This window comes from Hemitrygon akajei, chromosome 14 (assembly GCF_048418815.1).
Source record: "Hemitrygon akajei chromosome 14, sHemAka1.3, whole genome shotgun sequence".
NCBI lineage: Eukaryota > Metazoa > Chordata > Chondrichthyes > Myliobatiformes > Dasyatidae > Hemitrygon > Hemitrygon akajei.
This window is the reverse complement of record NC_133137.1, coordinates 7208563-7232138: the sequence shown is the minus strand read 5'-3', so window position 1 is coordinate 7232138 and position 23576 is coordinate 7208563. Positions and strand designations below refer to the sequence as shown.

The following is a 23576-nucleotide window of genomic DNA, read 5'->3' as shown; positions in this document are numbered from 1 at the left end:
TGCATCACTGTGATCGTGTGTGTTTCCTCCAGGTGCTCCTGTTTCCTTCCACAGTCCAAAGAAGTACTGGTTAGTAGGTTAATTAGCCATTGTAAATTGTCTTGTGATTAGGCAAGAGTTAAACAGGTGAGTTGCTGGCCAGCATGGCACAGTGGGCCTGAAGGGCCTGTTCGATGCAGTATCTTGAAAAAATTTTAAATAAATAATTAAGTAAAATTATCCATCATCAGCCATGTTTTGTTTGTCTGAAAGCAGTATTTGATACGTCTGTCTTCTGGTGTGAGCAGAAGAACAGAGGGTGGACAGTCATAAGTCAAAGGTTTGGCAGTGGCCAGGGAATCGTGAGTGAACGTGCAGATTCTTACATTGGGAGGACAGTTCATGGAGGGGAGGTTCATACCAGGAAGCACTCTCAGATTGCCCTGTGTGTGTTGTTGGAGGTACACTATACTTCCAATAACCTGGTCACAAATCCAAGAACTTCTTCATTCCCACTACACTCTTCACAAGCTGGTAGCCATGATAAGAAAACTTTGTACGTTATCGTCTAGCAACTACAAAATCCTCTAGATATCTTCAAGAAAGCCCTGCTTTGATCCCATGGCAAAGAGGTTGAGGATTGGGTTGAACCAGTGGCCAAAGCCTGGCATTCAGATCCAACTGTCTAGTACAACCCAATGTAATGCCCTAAGTCTCCTGAACCTCCTGTTCAAGCATGTTAAGGAGATACTCATTCTCTGTCCATACAAAACCAAGGTCTCCCTTCAGGAGAGGGAAACCAGAGGTCTGTGAGGATCAGAGATGGAGGGTTTCAGTAACTTTAAATTCCTGGGTGTCACTATCACAGACAACCTGCCCCAGATCCATCATATAAATATAATTGTGAAGAAAGCATGACAGCACCTCTACTTCCTCAGGAGTCTGCAGAGATTCAGCATGTCATCAAAACCTTGGCAAAGTTCTATAATTGTATGGTGGAAAGTGCACTGGCTGGCTGCGTTATGACCTGGAATGGGACAGCAATGTCTTTGAGTGGAAAATCCTACAAAAGGTAGTGGATTCAGCCTAGTACATCACGGGTAAAACCTCCCCAACCATTGAGCACATCTACATGAAGCATTGCCATAGAAAAGCAGCATCCATCATCAGAGATCCTCAACACCCAGGCCATGCTCTCTTCTCACTGCTGGTATCAGGTAAAAGGTACAGGTGCCTCGGGACTCACACCACCAGGTTCAAGAACAATTACTACCCCTCAACCATCAGGATCTTGACCAAAAGGGGATAACTACACTCATTTAAGGACTCTGTTATATTGATGCATGTATATTGTTATTTTAAGCTTGTTATTTATTGCTATTTATTTATATCTGAATTTGCACAGTTTGTTGTCCATTGATCCTGTTGCTCTACAGATCTGCTAAGTGTGCCCACAGATAAAGAATCTCAGAGCTGTATGTGGTGACATACATGTACTCTGATAAAAATTTTATTTTGAATTTTGAAGAACAGGTATGACAAGTGTGACCATCCCGGAAATGCAGTAACACATTGAAAGATACCATCCAATCCACTGACATATTTACAGCATTTCATCTCTCATCATTCCCAAATCCACCTACCTGCAGAACATACATCCAAGTGTTAGTATCAATAACAATAAGGTCAAAACAATACCAGCAAATGCAAATAGCAATTGGGTTTTTTTCTTATAAATCTGCCACATCCTTTCTCTAGTGGTCAGGTATTCACATTTCCACTTTCCTATCACAAAAAAGACTGCAAACTCACTGTTGCATGTGCTGGATTGATGAAATATTGCACCCCCCCCCCCCACCCCGCCCGCACTCAAAACTCTCAAACCCATTTTCAGTACAACTTTCGCTCCTTTACGTTAACTTCAAGTCCGAAAAAATAAATAACCTTACCCTGACCAGCTGCAACATAGAGATCAAAGTAGGCCATTTGGCCCCTCAGTCCTAACCCTTCCTTTGTGCTTCATTACCCTATGAAACGGTTATTCCATACCTGCATTATGAACTCCTTTTAACCATTTTAAGTATTATATCCACCTTCTATGATTTTGTTTTAAGCGCATCATATATATCATTGTGTTTCGGAGCAGTGCAAAGATAAATGTCTATAATTGCTATTTAAGTATTTAAAATCTTAACAGTTTCAAGATGAATAAAATAGCCAACTAATTATATTAACTCTTACCTGGTACTTTAGCAAAATATCAGAATGTAGGGGATTCTACTAGTACAGTTTTTTCTATCAGTCAAGTGTCTTCTATTAATGATTGGAACGGTTTTATTTTTGAAAAGAATGCCTCCAGGGTACAAAACACATCGAAATAAAGATGGAAGCAATGTTTTTCCAATTCTTCTACGGAAACTTGGCTGACAATTAGTTTGCCATTCGACAAGAAACTATGAGTGTGTTGGATTTGGGGAAGAATAGTTCCTGAGAACAAACCCAATAAAGTTGAGGGAGAAAAGATCTAGATTAATAAGGGCCTGATAATGTGTCCAAAGAACAATTAATTAATCAATGACCACTGCCAGTAGTAAATATTGCACTAGTCAATGGAAGCTAGCATGAAAGCCAATGTTAGCCAACTTGTAGTTTAGTTCATCCTTAGAAGCATTTGGCTCATTATGCCTTCCATCATTACAACGTTGCCTAATATACTTATGAGGTATTTCAGTGTAATGGATAGCTGGGAGCAATTCCAAGGCTGCAATCTAATAAATAGCGTCATTAACAATGAGAGCAAAGATTGTACATTTTATGTATTTCATTTAAACTGCGAACTCTGGGGGCAACTTTGGAATCACTTTGTCCTTTTATGTTACGTAGCACACCAGACTACAGCACAGAAATGGGCTCAACGCCATATTCTGAAGGAAAGTTAAGGAAGGGTAATAACAGCTGGCTCTTCCAATGCCAACATCTTATTCAATCACTGAACTTCAGTAACTATTGCATGAAAAAAGTTAATGTGGGAAGGGAATATCTCTTATTCAGTGGCATTAATGTCCCTCCTAAATCAGAGAGGTCTCGCATAAATATAACCTGTCCTAAGTCCCACAAGTTTCATCCTACCAACAAGCTTTCATCCTGAACCTTTAACATTCTTTGCTCTCATTTCCATATTAACTAGCATGGTGGTCTACTTGACCGTAATTAGCAAATGTATGGAATTAAGTCGTGCTGGATTTTAGGCTAAAACATTCTTCTCCAATTTCTAGTTTGCATGGTCTGTTTCCTTGGACTTGCCTGTTTGGGAAGTTGAAGAGAAGATTTAATTAGGTTCTTTTAAAGTTATGAAGTGGTTCAGCATGCTTGGAGCTCCGTTCTTCAGAAACTTCAGAACTAGCAGCATACATTGAAGATAATGGAGCCTAATGTAAATAAACAAGATTGCAAAAGGGTGAGCAACATATGGAACAGATTTCCAGCATCAGTAGCCAAAGAGGAAACTTGAAAGGTTTTGTACAAGTCCCCAATATGTGCAGGGATTGTGGCTATTGCTTTTCATACGACATGAAGATACACAAAGAGAAAAAAATGGAATAATTGAATAGCTGGGAAAATACCCTGACAATCTTACCCTGTTCAAGTACTTTTTGGGATTAATATAACTGTATTTAAGAAAAACAAGCATTTAAACTTTTGCTATCATTGTCCCTGGGGTCATTGCCTAAATGAATAAGTTCTCTAATCAGGTTCAATTATCATCTTGTAACAACGATCCTGTCTCGCTCCTAGTTTTCTTTTCATTTTTAAACAGGTAGCTCTGTTCAAATGATAAGTCAGTATCATGAAAGGTCTGGCAAGGTGGTGGCATATTCAATCACAGTGGCCACTCCGGGTCCAACTAAAGGTGTAATTACCTGTCTTTTATATCTTTTTTTGTTATCAGAGGACACAGCTGGTTAACAAGAATATCAAGTACTGAAGGTCTACCCCATCAGCGAGTTGCTTGATAGCAACAGAGCTGGACTGATTATGTAGCATTGTCATGGCGTCTCCTGAACTTTTTGCGTACCGTTGTCTGGCCAGGCTGGTGCACAATACAAAAAAAAGGAGCGAGTGATTGTCTTGGATGTTTTTCTTGTGATGGCAAGACCCTGTTGGATATTGGTAATGTAGAATACTGCAAATCCAGTTCACTGGTTCATTTGCAAATGTGATTGTGGGGGAACTGTGTTGCCTCGGTTGTGGCAATGACTAGGCCTCAGGCAGCAGAGTCACCTGTTGTAGCTGTCCAGGAGAGAAGACACTGAGGTGATATAAGAGAGAGCAGAGACCTCTGTGGGTGCACTGGAGTCCATGCTGGGCTAGGGGCTGGCCACTCCCTTCAGTGCTTTCCTCCAGTGTTTGCTCAGTGCTGCCCTCCAGTGTTTGCTCAGTGCTGCCTTCCAGTGTTTGCTCGGTGCTGCTCTCCAGTGTTTGCTCAGTGCTGCCTTCCAGTGTTTGCTCAGTGCTGCTCTCCAGTGTTTGCTCAGTGCTGCTCTCCAGTGTTTGCTCAGTGCTGCCCTCCAGCGTTTGCTCAGTGCTGCCTTCCAGTGTTTGCTCGGTGCTGCTCTCCAGTGTTTGCTCAGTGCTGCTCTCCAGTGTTTGCTCAGTGATGCTCTCTAGTGTTTGCTCAGTGCTGCTCTCCAGTGTTTGCTCAGTGATGCTCTCCAGTGTTTGCTCAGTGATGCCTTCCAGTGTTTGCTCAGTACTGCTCTCCAGTGTTTGCTCAGTGCTGCTCTCCAGTGTTTTCTCAGTGCTGCCTTCCAGTGTTTGCTCAGTGCTGCTCTCCAGTGTTTGCTCAGTGATGCTCTCCAGTGTTTGCTCAGTGATGCCTTCCAGTATTTGCTCAGTGCTGCTCTCCAGTGTTTGCTCAGTGCTGCTCTCCAGTGTTTGCTCAGTGATGCTCTCCAGTGTTTGCTCAGTGATGCCTTCCAGTGTTTGCTCAGTGCTGCCTTCCAGTGTTTGCTCAGTGCTGCTCTCCAGTGTTTGCTCAGTGCTGCTCTCCAGTGTTTGCTCAGTGATGCCTTCCAGTGTTCACTTGATGGAAAACAAACTGGACTAGAACAACATTCCGTGCACCATCATGCCATTCAGGGACTTGGATTATATATTTTTTGTTACAGTATGTTTTCTGCTATCATAACCGTATGCGTGCTGTGCACTGTGAGCTGTTGGTAATGCGTTTTGCACCATGGCCCTGGAGGAATGCTGTTTTGTTTGGATATATTCATGCATGGTTGAATGATGATTAAATATGAACTTGAACTTGAAACACTCATGCTGTTTACCTTCACAGAAGGTCAATTAAGTATTCCTAGCATTTTCAGATTTACAGCATCTACAGTACTTGTATTTGAAATGAAATTGCTGGAAAATCCTTTCCTAAAATTGTGATTTGCAGCAGCATAACGCTGATTGTGGTATTGAAAAAATAATAGCCATTCATAAGGCACTGTCATCAGCTTGACTCAAACAGCAGTATTTTTCCTTTGAAGTCAGAAAGTAGACAGTGCAAGATTTATTTATTTACTTATTTATTAAGATAAAATGTGGAATAGGCTTTCTAGCCCTTTCAGCTGCGATGCCCAGCAATCCCCAATTTAACCCAAGCCTAAATCATGGGACAATTTCCAATTACCAATTAACCTAATGACCAGTACATCTTTGGACTGTGGGAGGAAACCAGAGCACCCAGACAAAATCCACACATTCCACAGGTGAGGACATACAGACTCCTTACAGGTGACTTCAGAATTGAACTCTGAACTCCTTCACCCTGAGCTGTAAGTGTCGTGCTAATCGCTATGCCCATGGACTCTAGCATCTGAGAGCACAATCAAGACAATTTAGTTAATCCTTTACAAAGGGAAAGCTATTTGCAATAATAAAACCTCACTTGCTTGTTAAGGTACAGAAGGTGACTATAGGAGTGATTGCTAGTTCAAAGAAATCTATGTAATAGCTATTGCGGATTTGGGAAACCATGTAATATGTCTTCTAGGTGATAGAGGACTGTCACTTAATATGCAATATGTAACAACCAAAGGCATGCCAGGCCCACATTTAACATGGAATATCAAATAGTCAGTGGAGGACCCAGTGCTTGTAGAATAGGGTATATAATCTCTGATGGTGATTTGGGTGCTCAATTAACTCAGGATGTTTACCACAAGATAGCAATTGACAATATTGGATGGGATCCCACTCAGTGCAGGGTAGTTAACATGGAATAAACATCGGCCAATACAGGACCGAACGTTAATGCTCACTTAATGCACAGAACTTAGCAAGTGAAATACAATGGGTGATGGAGGATCAAGTGCAAAGCTAATGCAGCCTTCATTATTGGTGGTAATGGACCATGCACCTGATCATTGTGTGTGTGTGTGCGTGTGTGCGTGTGTGCGTGCGTGCGTGCGTGCGTGCGTGCGTGCGTGCGTGCGTGCGTGCGTGCGTGCGTGCGTGCGTGCGTGTGTGTGTAAGGTAGCCTGTCCAATCCCAGCTATTTATATCAAAGGTAAAGGAACTAGATCTCCAGAGTTCTCTCAGCTTGGGTCAAAACCTAACACCAAGACATCAGTTTAAAGCTGGGGTTCCCACCCTGGGTTCCATGAACCCCTTGCTTGATGGCATTGGTACATGGCATAAAAAAGGTTAAAAACCCCTGGCTTAAAGGGTGAGCCATTTCATTCTTGATGCCTTCACACTGAGGACATCCCTTATTGTGTTGTGTGGCATTGCAAATGTACTAAATGGGATAGATGTAGAACTGGCTCAAAAGTAGGGATTCATGAGGTACTAAGGGTCATCGAGGGCAGCAGAAGTGTGCACCATGCAACTTGTAACCTAATGGCCAGTGTATCGCTCACTCTGCCATTCCTGTCACAACTCTGGTTCAATGAGGGATGAAGATGAGCTTGCTAAAAGCAGTACCAGGCATAGCTAAATGATACAACACACATTCATGCTAAACAAAACAAAGAATGGAATAGACAGAGCTAAGCAAACTCACAATCAATAGATGACATTAAAGGACTACAGTCCACACATCCAGTCATGAATGGTGGTAGAAATTAAAGTTCATGCAATGAGAAAGCTCCGAGAACACCCCAATCCTCAATGGCAGAGTGCAGAATATTAATGCCGAAGAAAAGGCTGAAGTATTTGCAGCTCTATTCAGCCGGTGGACACCAATAAATTATCCACCTTTGCTTTCTCCTGAGATTCCCCCACTGTCACAGAAATCCACCTCCATGCAGTTCAATTCATTCTGTGCTATTTGAAGAAATGACTGACATTGACAATGACTGCAAAGGCTGTGAGACCAAAAAGCAGCCCATTAACAGTTCTGAATTCCAGAACAAACTGCTCCTCTAGCCAAGCAGTCATAACACTGTTACAATGCTATCATCAGTCTGAGGATATCCAGCTTTCCAAATGTGTGATTTATCAGTCAGTCTAATCAGCCAACATTCAATGATCAGCAAAGTGAAGGAAGGTGTCATATAAACGTGCTATCAAGCAGACCCTATTCATTAACAATCTACTCACTGATGCCTACTTTGGGCTTTGTCAGAAATACCGTAGTAGGCTCAAGACTATGCCAGCCTTAGTTCAAACACAGACCTATGAGATGAATTCTGAAAGTGTGGCATCAAGGCATCTTTAACTAATTGTGGCATCAATGTGCCCTGGTAAACTGAGTCATGATAAGTCACAGCTCTCAAGAAGTAAAGTTGCTGTGGTTGCGGGCTCCAGAATATCACTGCATGTGTTCCTCCAGGCAATGTCCTAGGCCCAGCTGTTAGAAGTCACACTGTTCATTGATGACTATGTAATATTCAAATCCATTTGCAAATCTTCAGCAAAATGAAGCAGCCCATCCCTGTGCGCAGAAAGACCTAGACAACATTCGGGCATGGTTGATTATTGACAAGTAATCCTCATGTCACAGTGATGCTGGACAAAGACCACATGAGACAGGAGCTGGCCAACATTGGGAACACCAGCAGGAATGACAGAAGAGTAGCAATGACTGGAGTTTCTGAGAGTAATTCAAAAGATGCAGGAATGGTTCATCCCAAAGAAGAAGCATCCTAAAGGGAGGATGAGGCAACTATGACAGACAAGGGAAGTCAAAGACAACATAAAAGAAAAGGGGAGGGCATACAATAAAGCAAAAAAATAGAGGAAAACTATAGGATTGAGAAGCTTTTAAAAAACCTACAAAAGACAACTAAAATAATAAGAGAAAAGATAAGATATGAAGTTAAGCTAGTAAATAATATAAGATACTGAAAGTATTTTCAGGTAAAGAGTAAGAGAGGCAAAACTGGACATTGGACTACTAAAATATGATGCTGGAGAGGTAGTAATGGAGAATAAGGAAATTGCATCATTCCTCACTGTGGAAGACACCAAAAGCATGTCAGAAATTTAAGAGGCTGAGGCAGAAGTGAGAGTGGTCATTATTACCGAAGCGAAAGACTTGGGGAAGCTAAGAAGTCTGAAGGCAGGTAAGTCACCAGGACGAAGTAGACTACCCTCTGGAGTTCTGAAAGAGGTAACTGAAGAGATTTTGGAGACAGTAGTGATCTTTCAAGAATTACTGGATTATGGAATGGTTCTGGAGAACTGGAGCTGCTAAACAAGATAAGAACTGATGGTATTAGTATCGACAGAAAATTGGCTGACTGACAAAAAGGCAAGGAGTGGGAATAAAAAGGGCCTTTCCTGGTTGGTTGCCAGTGACTAGTGGTGTTCTGCAGGGGTCTGTGCTGGGTTAGCTACTTTTCATGGTATATGTTAATATCTGGATGATGGAATGATTGGTTTTAGGGGCAAGTATGTTTATGATACAACTTGCAGGTTGTGAGGAAGGCAAATGCAATGTTGGATTTCATTTCTAGAGGACAAGAATATAAAAGAAAGGATGTAATACTTTGGCTTTATAAGGAATTGGTCAGAACACATTTGGAGTACTGTGAGCAGTTTTCGGCCCCATATCTAAAAAAGGATGTGCTGGCATTGGCGTCGATCCATTGGAAGTTTACACGAATGATCACTGGAATGAGAGAGTTAACATATGAGGAGCATTTGATGGCCCCAGGCTTGTACTTGCTGGAGTTTAGAAGAATGAGTGGAGAGCTCCTAACGTACTAAATATTGAAAGGCCCAGTTAGAGTGGACGTGGCGAGGATGTTTCCAATAGTGCAAGATTGTAGGAGCAAAGGGCACAGTCTCAGAATAGAAGAAGCTCCCTTCAGAACAGAAATGAGAAAGACTTTCATTCACCAGATGGTGGTGAATCTGTAGGATTCATTGCTGCAGATGACTGGGAAGTTCCAAGTTGATGGGTATATTGAAAGTGGATGAGTTAAGTTCTTATCCTGGGGTTGAGAGGGGAAAAAAATCAGCCATGATCAAATGGCGGTGCAGTCCTGATGGGCTGAATGGCCTAATTCTTCTCCTATGTCCTATGGTTATATGGTCTTACAAATAAAAGAGAATCTTTCAGCTACTCTTAACAGTGCATGGCAAGTCCACCACTGTCTATACCCTTATACCCTGGGCTCACTGTTGACTGAAAACACAAATGGACCAACTTCATAAAGAAAACAGCTGAGGAACAGGTCAGAGGCTGGGTACTCTGTGGCAAAAGATGGACCTCCTTTCTACCATCTGCAAGGCACAAGTCAGGAATGTGACTCCCCGCTTGCCCAGCAGAGTGCAGCTTCAGTAACAATCAAAAAGCTTGACACGCCAAGCAAAGCAGACAGTTTGACTGGCACTTCCGATGGACAGCAGTTGCAGTGAGCACTGAAGTCCACCATGGTTACCTGCATACAATACTCCAAGAGCCCTTCACATGAGCTCCCCAACCTACCACCATGAAGGACAAGGGCAACAGAGGCATGGGAACACTACCTGCAGCTGCTCCTCCAAATAGCGCACAGATCCGCCAGGAAACATGTTACCATTCCTTCATCCTATCAAACATTGAAAGATAGAGTGGATCTAGAGAAGCTGTTTGCTATGGTGGCAGAGTGTAGAGCCAGAGGGCACAGCCTCAGGATAGAGGGACATCCAATTAGAATGGAGATGAGGAGGAATTTCTTTAGCCAGAGGTCAGGAATCTGTGGAATTCATTGCCACAGGTGGCTGTGAAGGGCAAGCCATTGGGTATGTTTTAGTTGGAGGTTGATAGTTAGTCAGGACATGGAAGCTTACAGGGTGAAGGCAGATGAATGGGGTTGACAGGGAAATGGATGTTGCGTAATGAAATAGTGGCGCAGACTCGACAGGCCAAATGACTTAATTTCTCCAAGTCTTCTGGTCTTATGGCCTTCATTGCTATTGAATATATCCAGGAACTACTGGGCAACACTGCGGGAGCACCTTTACCAGAGGAACTACAGCAAGTTCAAGAAGGAGGTTCACCACCACCTCATCAAAGATGATTAGAAACAGGCCATGGATACTGGCTTTGTGAGTGTAGCCCTGATTCTGATTTTTTTTTTTTTGTTGGTCTGGAATGTAAGGATAAACTGTTTGAGGAGACTGTATTTGAAGTGTTTTCCCATCCAGCTCTCTGTCCTATAGCAGAAACGTTCCTTCATGTTACTTGTTTATCCATTATGCAATTTGGATCACTTTAAATTTAATTTGAGCTCCTCTAGTCCCAGGCTTTCGAAGCAATGTACAACAATTTTCTTTTAGGCAGAAATGACAAATCAGTGAGTGGTCATGACATTTATCTGCCACAGACCAATGGCAAGGCTCCTTTATACATGAATACATCACATATTCACCTAAAATTCACATAAGAGCTTTTAGAGAGGGAAGAGTTCTGGACACTACTCGGGGTACGAATTTAAGTGCATAAGAGTGTTATCTTTCCTGTAAGCCTCCAACAAATAAATATTCATCAGTGTGACATAAGCAAATATTAGATTATATTCCAATCGATTTCCCTCTCGTCATGTTCTATGGCAACTATGTCTGCATTATATAAGGAATAACAGATGGCTGGATTGTTTAATAAGGCTTTAAAATTATAGTTAAATATGGTGTGTGTGTTATAAGCTTGAATATGTTCCTAATCCATACCTATCATTGTAGACTTAGCTCTGCAGCTAGCAAGCTCATTGGCTTTAGATGCTTAGAGACTTGTGCACATGACAATAAACTTGATGCTCCAATAGGGCTTCTGCATCCATTGCAGCAATTCTGGAGTGAGAGAGATTGTTCTGCTGAATGATATGTTGAACTGTCTACTCACGAAAACACTGACTATCCCATAGCACTTTGCTTGATTCCTCGCCCAGCATTCCTCCCTCAGCCAACATTCTTGTAAAGTGCACCATCAAAGAATGGTCACCATATCTGCCTATGCAGCAACAATTGGTTTGGGGGAAAAAAATCTCTTTTAACCAAACACTAAAATTACATAAATACCTATTACTGTAGACAGATAATTGCCTTACTTGCAGTTGGAGTTCTTGTTTTTTTTTGTGTGTGGTTTAGCCAATGTTCCAACAATGCCCTTCCTGAGTCCAAATTGTTTTGTGATACAAGTAAAGATATTGAACGTTATTATGCCATTGAACCAGAGTTTTAGTCGGGTCACTGATAAGAGAGGGTTAAATGAAAAGTAACTCGTTGGTCCATATGTGTGTGGTGTGTAGTCATAATGGATATCTGGCAACAATTACAGGATTCTAGTCTAATTGAAGGGTGCAATGACATGACATATTTCCTGAGCAAGACTTGAACAGTTTATAATCGTGCTGTGAAGCCACAAGATTAACATTACTGCCTTGAAATCACTTCAGGTGATGCTGCTTCTCTCTCTCTCTCTCTCTCTCTCCTCTCTCTCTCTCTCTCCTCTCTCCTCTCTCTCCTCTCTCTCTCTCTCTCCTCTCTCTCTCTCTCTCTCCCCTCTCTCTCTCTCCCTCTCTCTCTCTCTCTCTCTCTCTCTCTCTCTCCCTCTCTCTCTCTCTCCCTCTCTCTCTCTCCCTCTCCCTCTCTCCCTCTCTCCCTCTCCCTCTCCCTCTGTTTAACAAGTTGCTTTCACTCAGCGGAAATTGTATTTAATGTCAGCCGGTTATCAAATATGTTTAATGTAAACACGTTTGCCTATTGTATCTAAAAGGTACATTGTTCACATTAAAAGGTATCCTGCACCAGCGTTTACTGCCCATCTTCCTCTGAAAGGGTAGAACTTAGTGGAAGTTGGAAATGAACTACTTCAGGGGATGTGGGGGCGGGAATGTACCTTTCACCTTGGGATCTTCTTCCCAAGAAGGATTTTGCCTTCTATTTTCTTCTCAGTGACACCAACCATATTTATACACAAATTATTTTTTAACATATTAAATTCCTGTGGTAATATTTAAACTCCAAATTGTTCTAGTATTAATCAATGCCCATGCATTACAGCATTGTACCTAAAGGACGAAATAACGTATCTGGATTATTAACTGTGACATGCCTCTCCAAGAAATGACTAGCGTTCCCGTCCATAGGTATGGTTAATAAAATTAACTAAGTGTAACTGTCAGCTCCTTCCAAACTGCAGCCGATATTATTTTCCGTGTCCAAGTCTTAATTTATTTTTCCCGCGTTGAAAATTAACGCCTTGGGCCCCGTGGTGCTTTGTTTATGGGGGCGTATGTGTAATCACCTCCGTGGTAAAAATAAAGGGGCTAATGAACTACTACTTGAAAAACTCTGTGGGTCGAGTATCAGCTGCTGGAGGAAAGGAATTGGCGATGTTTCGGGACGAAGTCCAGCAACAGGACTTCAAGATTCCAGCAATTTGCAGTCCCTTGTCTCTCCTCAAAGGGTGTCGTGTTGTTTAGGGAGATTTGCGGCGCTACCCCACTCCTCTTTTCCCGAAGTGTGTACCACACACCAGATCCCGGTGCATCATTCCACAGAGAATGCGCATCCTTTCCCAATCCCCGCAAAACACACACATACACAACACAAAATGCTGGAGGAACTCAGCAGGCCAGGCAGCATCTATGGAGGGAAATGACCAGTCGACGTTCCGGACCTAGAAACGCCGACTGTTCGTTTCTGCGGAGTTCCATTTTGTGCAAGTTGCTTAAGACTCCCAGCATCTGCAGAAATCTCTTGTATCTTCACAAACCCGCAATGATCAACCGGGATCGCCAGACGGTGACGGGGCCAGGGCAGTTCTTAGCTTGGCCTTCACCCTTCCGTTACCCTCCCACCCCCACGACTCGGATGCTAATCGTAACGACCGAGTCAAACTCAGGACCGGATCAGCCTCCGGTCTGCTAGAGCTGCGGAGCTAGGAGGTGACCAGTTGCACGTTACAACGTTACAAACAACTGTTGTATCAGTTCATCTTACTTCGTCCTGATTCTTCCTATAATTACCAGTCCCAATATTCCCCTAACAAAGGGTCCTCGACCTGGAGACGGTCTCCCTTTCCACCGATGCCGCCTGGCCTGTTGAGTCTCAACTGTACTCAATTTCAGATTCCCGGATCTGCTGGGGTTTTTTTAAATATATACTTGCCCCAACCTTACTTCATTTTCAATGTGCTGAGGTATATTGTTTCCTGTAGTGGGTGAGTCTAGGGCACAGCCTTAGAATAGTAGGACATCCCTTTGGAACAGAGATGAGGAGGAATTTCTTTAGCCAGAGGGTGGTGAATCTGTGGAATTCATTGCCACAAGCGGTTGTGGAGAGCAAGTCATTTGGTATATTTAAAACAAAATAGGTCGCTTGATTAGTAAGAACGTCAAAGGTTGCGGGGAGAAGACAGGAGAATGGGGATGAGAGGGATAATAAATCAGCCACGATGGAATGGCGGAACAGACTCGATAGGCCGAACTACCTAATTGTGCTCCTGTGTCTTATAATCTTACGGGACGGGCTGATTCCTAACTTTGGAGACTTGGCGTTTTGGAAGGCAGTGCATTTATAGGAGGGTTTCTGGGTACCGAAGCTTTCGGGAGACGGAGTTGCTGTGAAGGGTCGAGCGGGTAGCAGGTTGTAGTTAGCAGTCACGGCGTCGGGGAGCAGATTTCAGGCTGAATTTTGGAGCACCGAGACCATACGGATGTCGAGTCCACAGATGGTGGCATTGAGGAACTAATAGCCCTGTGACGATTTGTGGAAAGCGGGGCTCCTTAATTAAGAGTCAGCGCTACATTTGGCCGAGAGAATAAAAAATGAACCGTTTTATTTTAATGAGGCTTCGGACTCCAGATCATTTGTCATGTGTGAGGGGCTTCAATAAGGGATAAGAAATGGATTGTATTTCCTGGGCCACGTTAAACTGCGCGCAGGATTTCGGAGCTAAATCTTTGCACGCCATGAAAACCAATAAAGAACTTAAAAGATGTTAAAAACTAAATTTCCCGGTAACGTAGAGGAAATTCGCACCAGATCGCAGCTCACTAACGTCTCATTCTCCAGGGACGGGTTTTAATCAGAATCGGTCCGTTAGCTCGAAGACACGCTGTGATATTAGTTACTATCACATATTTGATCTCTTTCCAATCGAATCATGGATTCAAGAGATAATCGGGTTCCAGAATAGACTGTCAGTAAAAGTGATTTCTTTATCACAGCGGAAGGCTGACGGGTCAGGGATCCGAACCGACCCTACCGGCCTGTACAAGCTGCCAGTGTCACTTTGGCTGAAATATATCGACCCGCCTGTGCCCGGCCATGCGTTGATCCCCGTGCAATGACCGACTACTTGCGAGGGGATCTGTCAGGCGTCTGACAATTTCCACCATGCGCTTATCCTTCTTCTACATATCTAGCTGGCTTTCAGTCAACCGATATATTTAGCCTCATATATAGAGCAGTTATCTATTTATCTATCCATCTATTTGCTTATCTTTGTACGTTTAATTAGTTTGCATAATTAATCATTTATATTATAATTATTTATTAACATTTAGAGATGTCATAAGCGGTTATTTATACAGGTACATTTATATGTAGCTCTGCATTGTTTCGTTTACCTCTTTATCTTCCTGTGTATTTAACAAAGATCACAGTCGTTTTGTCAAAGTTGCAAATGATGCAGCAAAACTATCCTGAAAGTCTGAGAGAGATGACTCTCCCACGCCAGGTTACGGTTGCATACACTTGGTGCCTCTTTCTGCCTGCGAGCTGGGACCCTGTCCTCTGTCCCACCGAGCCACCTAACACTCCCTGCCCCCGTACCCCGAAGAACACAATCACCGCACCCGGGAGGAATTATAAATTAAAATCGCCGTAGCGAAGTGACTCACCGGTGTTCAGCTCTGCCCACCCGAGGGTGACTATACATCCGAATCTCATGTACAGGGCGAGCGTATCTGCCCAGGAACCCATCGCTGAGACGGCAGAGCAAGGGAGCGAGAGGCGCAGCGAGGGGAGGGATGTGCGGGGCAGGTAGCGGAGAGGCACCAATCCGGCTGGGGAGGTCAGGTTTGCAGCTCGGTGTCACCTCTCAGCCCTCTGATCCCTAACTCCAGCTGTACCTAAGGACAGCCTGGGGGGAGTGGGAGGGAGAGAGCGAGCGAGCCAGCGAAGAGGGGATCCTATTACTGGGAGCATGTGACAGGAAGCCTGGCTCTAAACCTGCTTGAAAAAGACTCTAAGCCGCAAACGAACCCACGCTATGGGCTCCGTCTGCACCTGGGAGCGATCTTCAGCGTCCAACTGAGATCCCTTCTCTCACTTAGGAAATAAAAACCCAATAAAATCGTACTCTCTCCAGCCCTCAATTACAACAAAGTATTCATACCCAGAGTCTTTTGAAAGAGAGGGTTTGTGTCATCGCACGCAAAGCTTCGCCGGCAAAAGAGTATTTCCTGGCGTAACTCAGGGAGTGTAAAGCAAGATCCCACAGGCAGTGAATTCAATCAGACAGGAGGTACAGAAACTTGGAGTCCCGCACCACCAGGTACAGAAGCAGCTGCGTTCCTGCTGCCGCCTGGTTCCTAACCGGACCTGCTCATCCCTAATGCTATCTGAACACCTCTCTTGCATTTGTCTCTGCGTCTTCTTTTCTGCGCTAGGGTCTTGTTTTCCCTCTCTCTTCACTGCCTTGTGTAACTTATGCACAATTTGCATTCTGTGTGTTGTCTGTGCCTACGTGCCTGTGGCGAGTTTTTCAATGTACCTGTAGCTCAGCGCACTTGTGCACATGACAATAAACTGGATGTGAAATCATGTCGTAGGCTGATACCGCCCGGAGATCGGGCAGACATCTCCTGGTCTTCTCTGAAATGACGACGGGGGTTGTTATGTATCCATGAGAGGGGAAACAGCCGACCTCAGCTGAAGGGGTGACTGAAAACCAGGGTGTCAAGAATCAAGGCTGGGAGCAGGAGTATCAACGAAACCGAGCTTGTCGATAATATTAAGACCATAAGACACTGGAACAGAATAAGGCTATTCGGCCCATCGAGTGCGCCTGCCACTCCATCATGGATGATTTTTATTATCCTCTCAACCCCATCTTTTAAAGTTTCATTTCAGATGTGCTTTCATATTTCATCTCAAGGAGAAATATATTTTGTCTGAAGACAAGTAAATCTCCAGTAAACTTCGTTTGGAGCTGGTTTGTAACCATATCAGATACTGTGGATTACAAGAGACCCAGTTCAAAGCTGTAAGGACCTATCAGACTGCTGTGCCCATGGAGCACAGAGGAGTCCCAGAGTGCACGCCTTCCCTGTTCTCTGACTCTCCTTCAACAATCGGCAATTCCCTTTTTCTTTAGTAAAATAGTTGACAGATTACCTTTTCCCAATATCTCCCAACCCACTACCTGCATATTCCAACTCATCAATCCAACCATAACCCAAATGTTGCTTCTGAAGTCGCCCGTCTCTTTTAACTATCCAGTTCCCTCTCTACAACAGGTTGATCTTGGCAACATCTATGCACCAGGTCCATATTCTATTTATGTAGCTATCCATGTGACCCGATGAATGATCCGACCTGAAACATCAGCTTTTTATTCTTCTCCATGGATGCTGCCTGACTTGCTGAGTTCCTCCAGCATGTTGTATGTGTTCCTCAAGATTTCCAGCATCTCAGAATCTCTTGTGTTTAAGATTTAATTCACAGTTCTTGTCCCTGCTGGACGACAATATGGAGAAAAATGTTCCAGCATAAACTCATGCTTTTTCAAAAAACTCATGCTTTTTCAAAAAATATCCTGCTTTAAAGGGTCATAGAGAAATACCCCCGAGAACCAGGCCATTCAACCCAACTAATCCATGCTGAACAAGATGCCCATCTAAGCTTGTCCCATTTCCAACATTTGATTCATATCCCTCTGAAACTTTTCTTTTATCTGTCTATCTATCCAAATGTCTTTTAAATGTTGTTATTGTATTTGTGTCAACCACTTCCTCGGGCAGCTCATTCCATATATACACCATCTTCTGCATGAAGAAATTACCACCCAGGTCCCTTTTACATTCCACTCCCCCCCCCCCCCCACCAACCATTCTTTTCAAAATGCAGCAAACGAATCCTTTACTGATGTAATCCTTGGCCTTTCTCTGACACCATCCCACATAAACCTTTCCACCTATTTATCTGTATCCTCGCCAGCACCGAAGTGCATCCTTTCCGATACTTCCGAGTGGCATCACATTCCTCTTCTGAGCATTTCATTTAAAAATGTTCTACCCTCCACAAACAGCTAGCCTCTGGAAATCCATTATAGAAGATAATATGTCATCAGCAAATCTGAGAATGTTTAAAGCCTCGACACAAAGGAACTTCTCCAACATCATCACTTAGTGCACGATTCATTAGTGCTCCCAGTGCAAGGTTAAATAAATCAAAGAACATGTGCATCCTTGTCTAGCAGCAGATGGCAATCCAATCAATTCTGTCAGGTTCATTCCCACTCTAATGGTGTTCAGAGACTTGTTACGGAGGTTTCCTATTAGTCTGGTACATTCTCAGGCATACCTCACACCCTCAAGACATGTCCTGTCCCTTCACACCACAGACAGTGAAAGGTCTGCTTAAAATATATGAAACTGTTGTAGCAGCAGATGCTCCAGTACATAAATTTCTGCAAAACTTACTAACTCACCACAAGCAATTGATATAATCTTCCCGATCTAAACTTGAGTTGCCTTTCACGCAGCATCGTTTCTGTATCTATTGTCATTCTGTTCTGATCGCTTTAATAATTCCTATATTTGCCTCTTGAGCTGATTCTTTTCTGATTGCTGCATTTACTCTCGTCTCCTTTGCGCGGAGTTTCGTTTTTAACTCTGCGTTTTGGAGACACCGACAAGATAGGGGGAGACAGTCACTAGCACCGTTCCAGTGCAGCGCCCTCTGCAGAGTACTTGACATCGACATAAAGTTGTCAAACAGTAATATACAGTCGGTGGCCACTCTATAAGGCATCTCCTCTACCTCATACAGTAGAGGAATGAATGCTCATGGTCATCTGCAGTTGTAGCCCATCCATTGCAAGGTTTGGCATGTACATTCAGAGATGCTCTTCTGTACAACAACACACACAAAATGCTGGTGGAACACAGCAGGCCAGACAGCATCTATAGGGAGAAGCGCTGTCTACGTTTCGGGCCGAAACCCTTCGTCAGGACTAACCAAAAGGAAACAGAGTAAGAGATTTGAAAGTAGTGGGGGGAGGGGGAAATGCAAAATGATAGGAGAAGACCGGAGGGGGTGGGATGAAGCTAAGAGCTGGAAAGGTGATTGGCGAAAGTGATACAGAGCTGGAGAAGGGAAAGGATCATGGGACGGGAGGCCTCAGGAGAAAGAAAGGTTGGGGGTGGAGCACCAGAGGGAGATGGAGAAAAGGGAAACAACTAAATATGTCAGGGATGGGGTAAAAGGGGAGGAGGGGCATTAACGGAAGTTAGAGAAGTCAATATTCAATACTCTTCTGTACAATACTGTTTTGATGCATGTTTACTTGAGTTACTGTTGCCTTCCTGTGAGATTGAACTAGTCTGGCCATTCTCCTCTGACCTTTCTCATTAACAAGGCACAGAACCAGTGCTCACTGGATTTTTTTCTAGTTTTGTACACTATTCTCTGTAAACTCGAGATATTATCGTGCGTGAAAATCCCAAGAGACCAGTAGTTTCTATGACACTCTGGCACCAATATAATCATTCCAGAGTCAAAGTCACTAAGATCACATTTCTTCACCATTCTAATGTCTGGTTTGAAAAAAATGAATCTCCTGACCATATCTGCATGTTTTTATGAATTGAGTTGCAGCCACATGATTGGCTGATTGGATATGTACATTAACGAGCAGGTGTACAGGGGTACTTAATCACTGAGCGTATTTCTTCAACCAATCAGATGAAAAGATTATGCAGGGGTAGAAATTCATCCTGTCACTTGCGTTAGACAGCTGGAGTGTAAGTGGTTGGGCATTTATGCGTTGCTTCTGAAATCCAATTCTGTTAACACAATTTGCCTGGAATTTGATGTAGTGACAAGGAAAGGAAGAGATGGTGTATGATTTACATGCCATGATGCTCCCAAGTGATTGCTGCCTTTGTCCTACCAGGTAGTGGAAGTTATAGATGAATTAGAATCAACCATGGAGGTGTCCATTTATTCCAACTCAGCAATATTGCAGACAGCACCATAAGACCATAACACATAGCGACAAAATTAGGCCATTCACTCCATCAAGTCTGTTCTGCCATTCCAACATTGCTGATTTATTATTCTTCTCAAGCCTTTCCTCCTGTCTTCTCCCTGTAACCTTTGACGCCCTGATTAATCAAGAAACTATCAACTTCTGTCTAAAATATACCCAATGACTTGGCCTGCACAGCCATCTGTGGCAATGAATTCCACAGATTCACCACCCACTGGCTTTATAAATTTTTCCTCAACTCTGTTCTAAATGGACATCCCTCTATTGTAAAGCTGTGCCCTCTGGTCCTAGACTCCCCTATATAGGAAACATCCTCTCCACATCCACACCGTCTAGGCCTTTCAACATTGCCTAAGCCTTTCAATATTCAATAGGTATCATTGAGATTCCCCCTCATTCTTCTAAACTCCAGAAATTACAGGGCTGGAACCATCAAACACTCTTCATTCAGTACAATGCAACACACAAAACGCTGGAGAAAATCAGCAGGTTAGACAACATCTGTGGAAAAGAGTAAACAGTCAATGTTTCGAGCCCAGACTCTTCCTCAGGACTGAGAAAGAAGGGGGAAGGTAGCAGAATAAAAGGGTGGGGGGAAGGGAAAGAGGCTAGCTGGAAGGTGATAGGTGAAGCCAGGTGTGTAGGGGAGATCAAGGGCTGGAGAAAAAATAATCTGATAGGAGAGAAGAGTGGACAATAGGAGAAAGGGGGGGGGGGGGGAGGACCAAGGGAGAAGTGATAGGCATGTGAGAAGAAGTGAAAGGTCAGAGTGGGGACATTAACCCTCTCACTCCAGGGATAATTCTTGAGAACCTCCTCTGCATCTCTCCAAAGCCTGCACATCTTTTCTTTGACAAGGGGCCCAAAACTGCTCACAATATTCCAAGTGCGGTCTGACCAATGCCTTATTAAGCCTCAGCATTACATTCTTATATTCTAGTCCTTTTGAAATGAATGCTAACATTGCATTTGCCTTCTTACCACCAACTCAACCTGCAGGTTAACTTTTAGGTAGTCTTGCACGAGGACTCCCAAGTTCCTTTGCACCTCTGATTTTTAAACTTCCTCCGCATTTAGAAAATAGTCCACATCAACCAGAAAAGGCCTCCTTTATTCCCACTCTTTGCAAACTGCCAGTCAGCCAATCTGCTAGTAACTTCCCTGTTATACCATGGGTTCTTAGCTTGTTGAGTAGCTTCATGTGTGGCACCTTCTGAAAATCTAAATAAACAACATCCACGGACTCTCCTTTGTCCATCCTGCCTATAATTTCTTCAAAAGAATTCTAATAGATCTGTCAGGCAAAATTTCCCCTGAAGGAAACCATGCTGACTTTGGCCTATTTTGTCATGTGCCTCCAAGTACCATGAAAACTCATCCTTAATAATAGACTCCAACATCTTCTCAACCGCTAAAGTCAGGCTAACCAACCTATAATTTCCTTTCTTCTGCCTTACTCCCATATAAAGAGTGAAGTGGAATTCGCAATCATTCTTGCCACCTTGCTTTCTATTGTGCGGGAGTCTAGGATCAAGGGGCACACCTCAGAATACAAGTACATCCCTTTAAGAGGCCAGATCATTGGGTGTATTTAAGGCAGAGATTGATAGGTTCTTGAAGGCTGGGAACTAGGATTGAGGAGGAGATAGAAAAAAGGGATCACCCATGACTGGATGGCAGAGCAGACTCGATGGGCCAGATGGCCCAATTCTGCTCCTATGTCTTATGGTCTTTTGGTCTTATGGTCTTTAGAATGGAGGTGAGAAGGAATTTCTTTAGCCAAAGTGTGGTGGATCCGTGGAATTCATTGCCACAGAGGGTTGCTGAGGCCAAGTCACTGGGTATATTTAAAACAGAGGTTGATAGCTTCTTGTTTAATAAGGGCATCAAAGACAGGAGAATAGGGTTGAGAGGTGTAATCAATCAGCCATAATGCAATGGCAGAGTAGACTTGATAGGCTGAGTAGCCCAATTCTGTTCCTATGTCTTATGGCCTTATGGCCTTCTTATCATCTATCTCCAGATTCTATCACCCTCCTCCACACCAGAGGTAATTTAACTAATCTACTCACCTGCATGTCTGTGGGATAAAGCTGGAGCACCCCTGGAATAAACCCATGCAGTCAGAGGGAGAAAATGCAAGATCCACTCAGGAAGAAATGGTGATTGTCCAGCCATGGCTTCCAAGATTGTGAGGTAGCAGCTCCAGCAGTTGTGACTGTAAGCCTTGGAGATGGAGATAGGGCCTAATCTCAATTCAAGGTCAAACTATCTGACTCTCTGTGCTGTGTGTCTGCCTCACTGTCTGTCTCAAGAATGACACAGTTTTAAAAGACTTCAAAGTTCAAAGTAAGTTTTCATATCAAAGTGTATATATGTTCCAAATGTTGCACTGAGATGCATGTTCTTACAGGAACTCACAGTAGAGCAGAGAAGTGAAATAGAGTCAATGAAAAGCTGTACACAAAGTCTGACAAATTGAAATAGATAGATAAATAAGTAAACGAACAAACAGACAGACTAGGAACAAGAGTCCTTGAAAATGAGTCCAAAGGTTGTGTTCAAAGATAAGTTCAGTGTTGTGGTGAGTGACGTCACTCACTCTGGTTCAGGAGCCTGATAGCTGAAGGGTAATGTCTGCCCTTGAATCTTATTGCATGGGACCCAAGGCTCCAGTGGCTCCTTCCTGATGACAGCAGTGAGAAGAGAGCATGGCCTGGGTGGTGGGGGTCCCTGATGACAGCAGTGAGAAGAGAGCATGGCCTGGATGGTGGGGGTCCCTGATGACAGCAGTGAGAAGAGAGCATGGCCTGGGTGGTGGGGGTCCCTGATGACAGCAGTGAGAAGAGAGCATGGCCTGGGTGGTGGGGGTCCCTGATGGTGGCAGTGAGAAGAGAGCATGGCCTGGACGGTGGGGGCCCCTGATGACAGCAGTGAGAAGAGAGCATGGCCTGGATGGTGGGGGTCCCTGATGGCAGCAGTGAGAAGAGAGCATGGCCTGGATGGTGGGGGTCCCTGATGACAGCAGTGAGAAGAGAGCATGGCCTGGGTGGTGGGGGTCCCTGATGGTGGCAGTCAGAAGAGAGCATGGCTTGGGTGGTGGGGGTCCCTGATGACAGCAGTGAGAAGAGAGCATGGCCTGGGTGGTGGGGGTCCCTGATGACAGCAGTGAGAAGAGAGCATGGCCTGGGTGGTGGGGGTCCCTGATGACAGCAGTGAGAAGGGAGCATGGCCTGGATGGTGGGGGTCCCTGATGATGGCAGTGAGAAGAGAGCATGGCCAGGACAGTGGGGGGTCCCTGATGGTGGCAGTGAGAAGGGAGCATGGCCTGGATGGTGGGGGTCCCTGATGACGGCAGTGAGAAGAGAGCATGGCCAGGACGGTGGGGGTCCCTGATGACAGCAGTGAGAAGAGAGCATGGCCTGGATGGTGAGGGTCCCTGATGGTGGCAGTGAGAAGAGAGCATGGCCTGGGTGGTGGGGGTCCCTGATGGCAGCAGTGAGAAGAGAGCATGGCCTGGGTGGTGGGGGTCCCTGATGGTGGCAGTGAGAAGAGAGCATGGCCTGGGTGGTGGGGGTCCCTGATGACAGCAGTGAGAAGAGAGCATGGCCTGGGTGGTGGGGGTCCCTGATGACGGCAGTGAGAAGAGAGCATGGCCTGGATGGTGGGGGTCCCTGATGGTGGCAGTGAGAAGAGAGCATGGCCTGGGTGGTGGGGGTCCCTGATGACGGCAGTGAGAAGAGAGCATGGCCTGGATGGTGGGGGTCCCTGATGACGGCAGTGAGAAGAGAGCATGGCCTGGGTGGTGGGGGTCCCTGATGACGGCAGTGAGAAGAGAGCATGGCCTGGATGGTGGGGGTCCCTGATGGCAGCAGTGAGAAGAGAGCAT

General features: G+C 44.3%; 1 protein-coding gene across 2 annotated transcripts in view; it reads right to left on the bottom strand.

Annotated features, from left to right (window-relative positions):
• Positions 1-15729, bottom strand: part of kremen1 (kringle containing transmembrane protein 1) — a 218071-nt gene extending 202342 nt beyond the window's left edge. For both annotated transcript variants that reach the window (XM_073065438.1, XM_073065439.1), the window contains exon 1: positions 15312-15729. In XM_073065438.1, the coding sequence (XP_072921539.1) occupies positions 15312-15393 (82 nt within the window). In that variant the 5' untranslated portion in view covers positions 15394-15729. The remainder of the gene's footprint in view (positions 1-15311) is intronic.
• Between the last annotated feature and the right edge of the window lie 7847 nt (positions 15730-23576).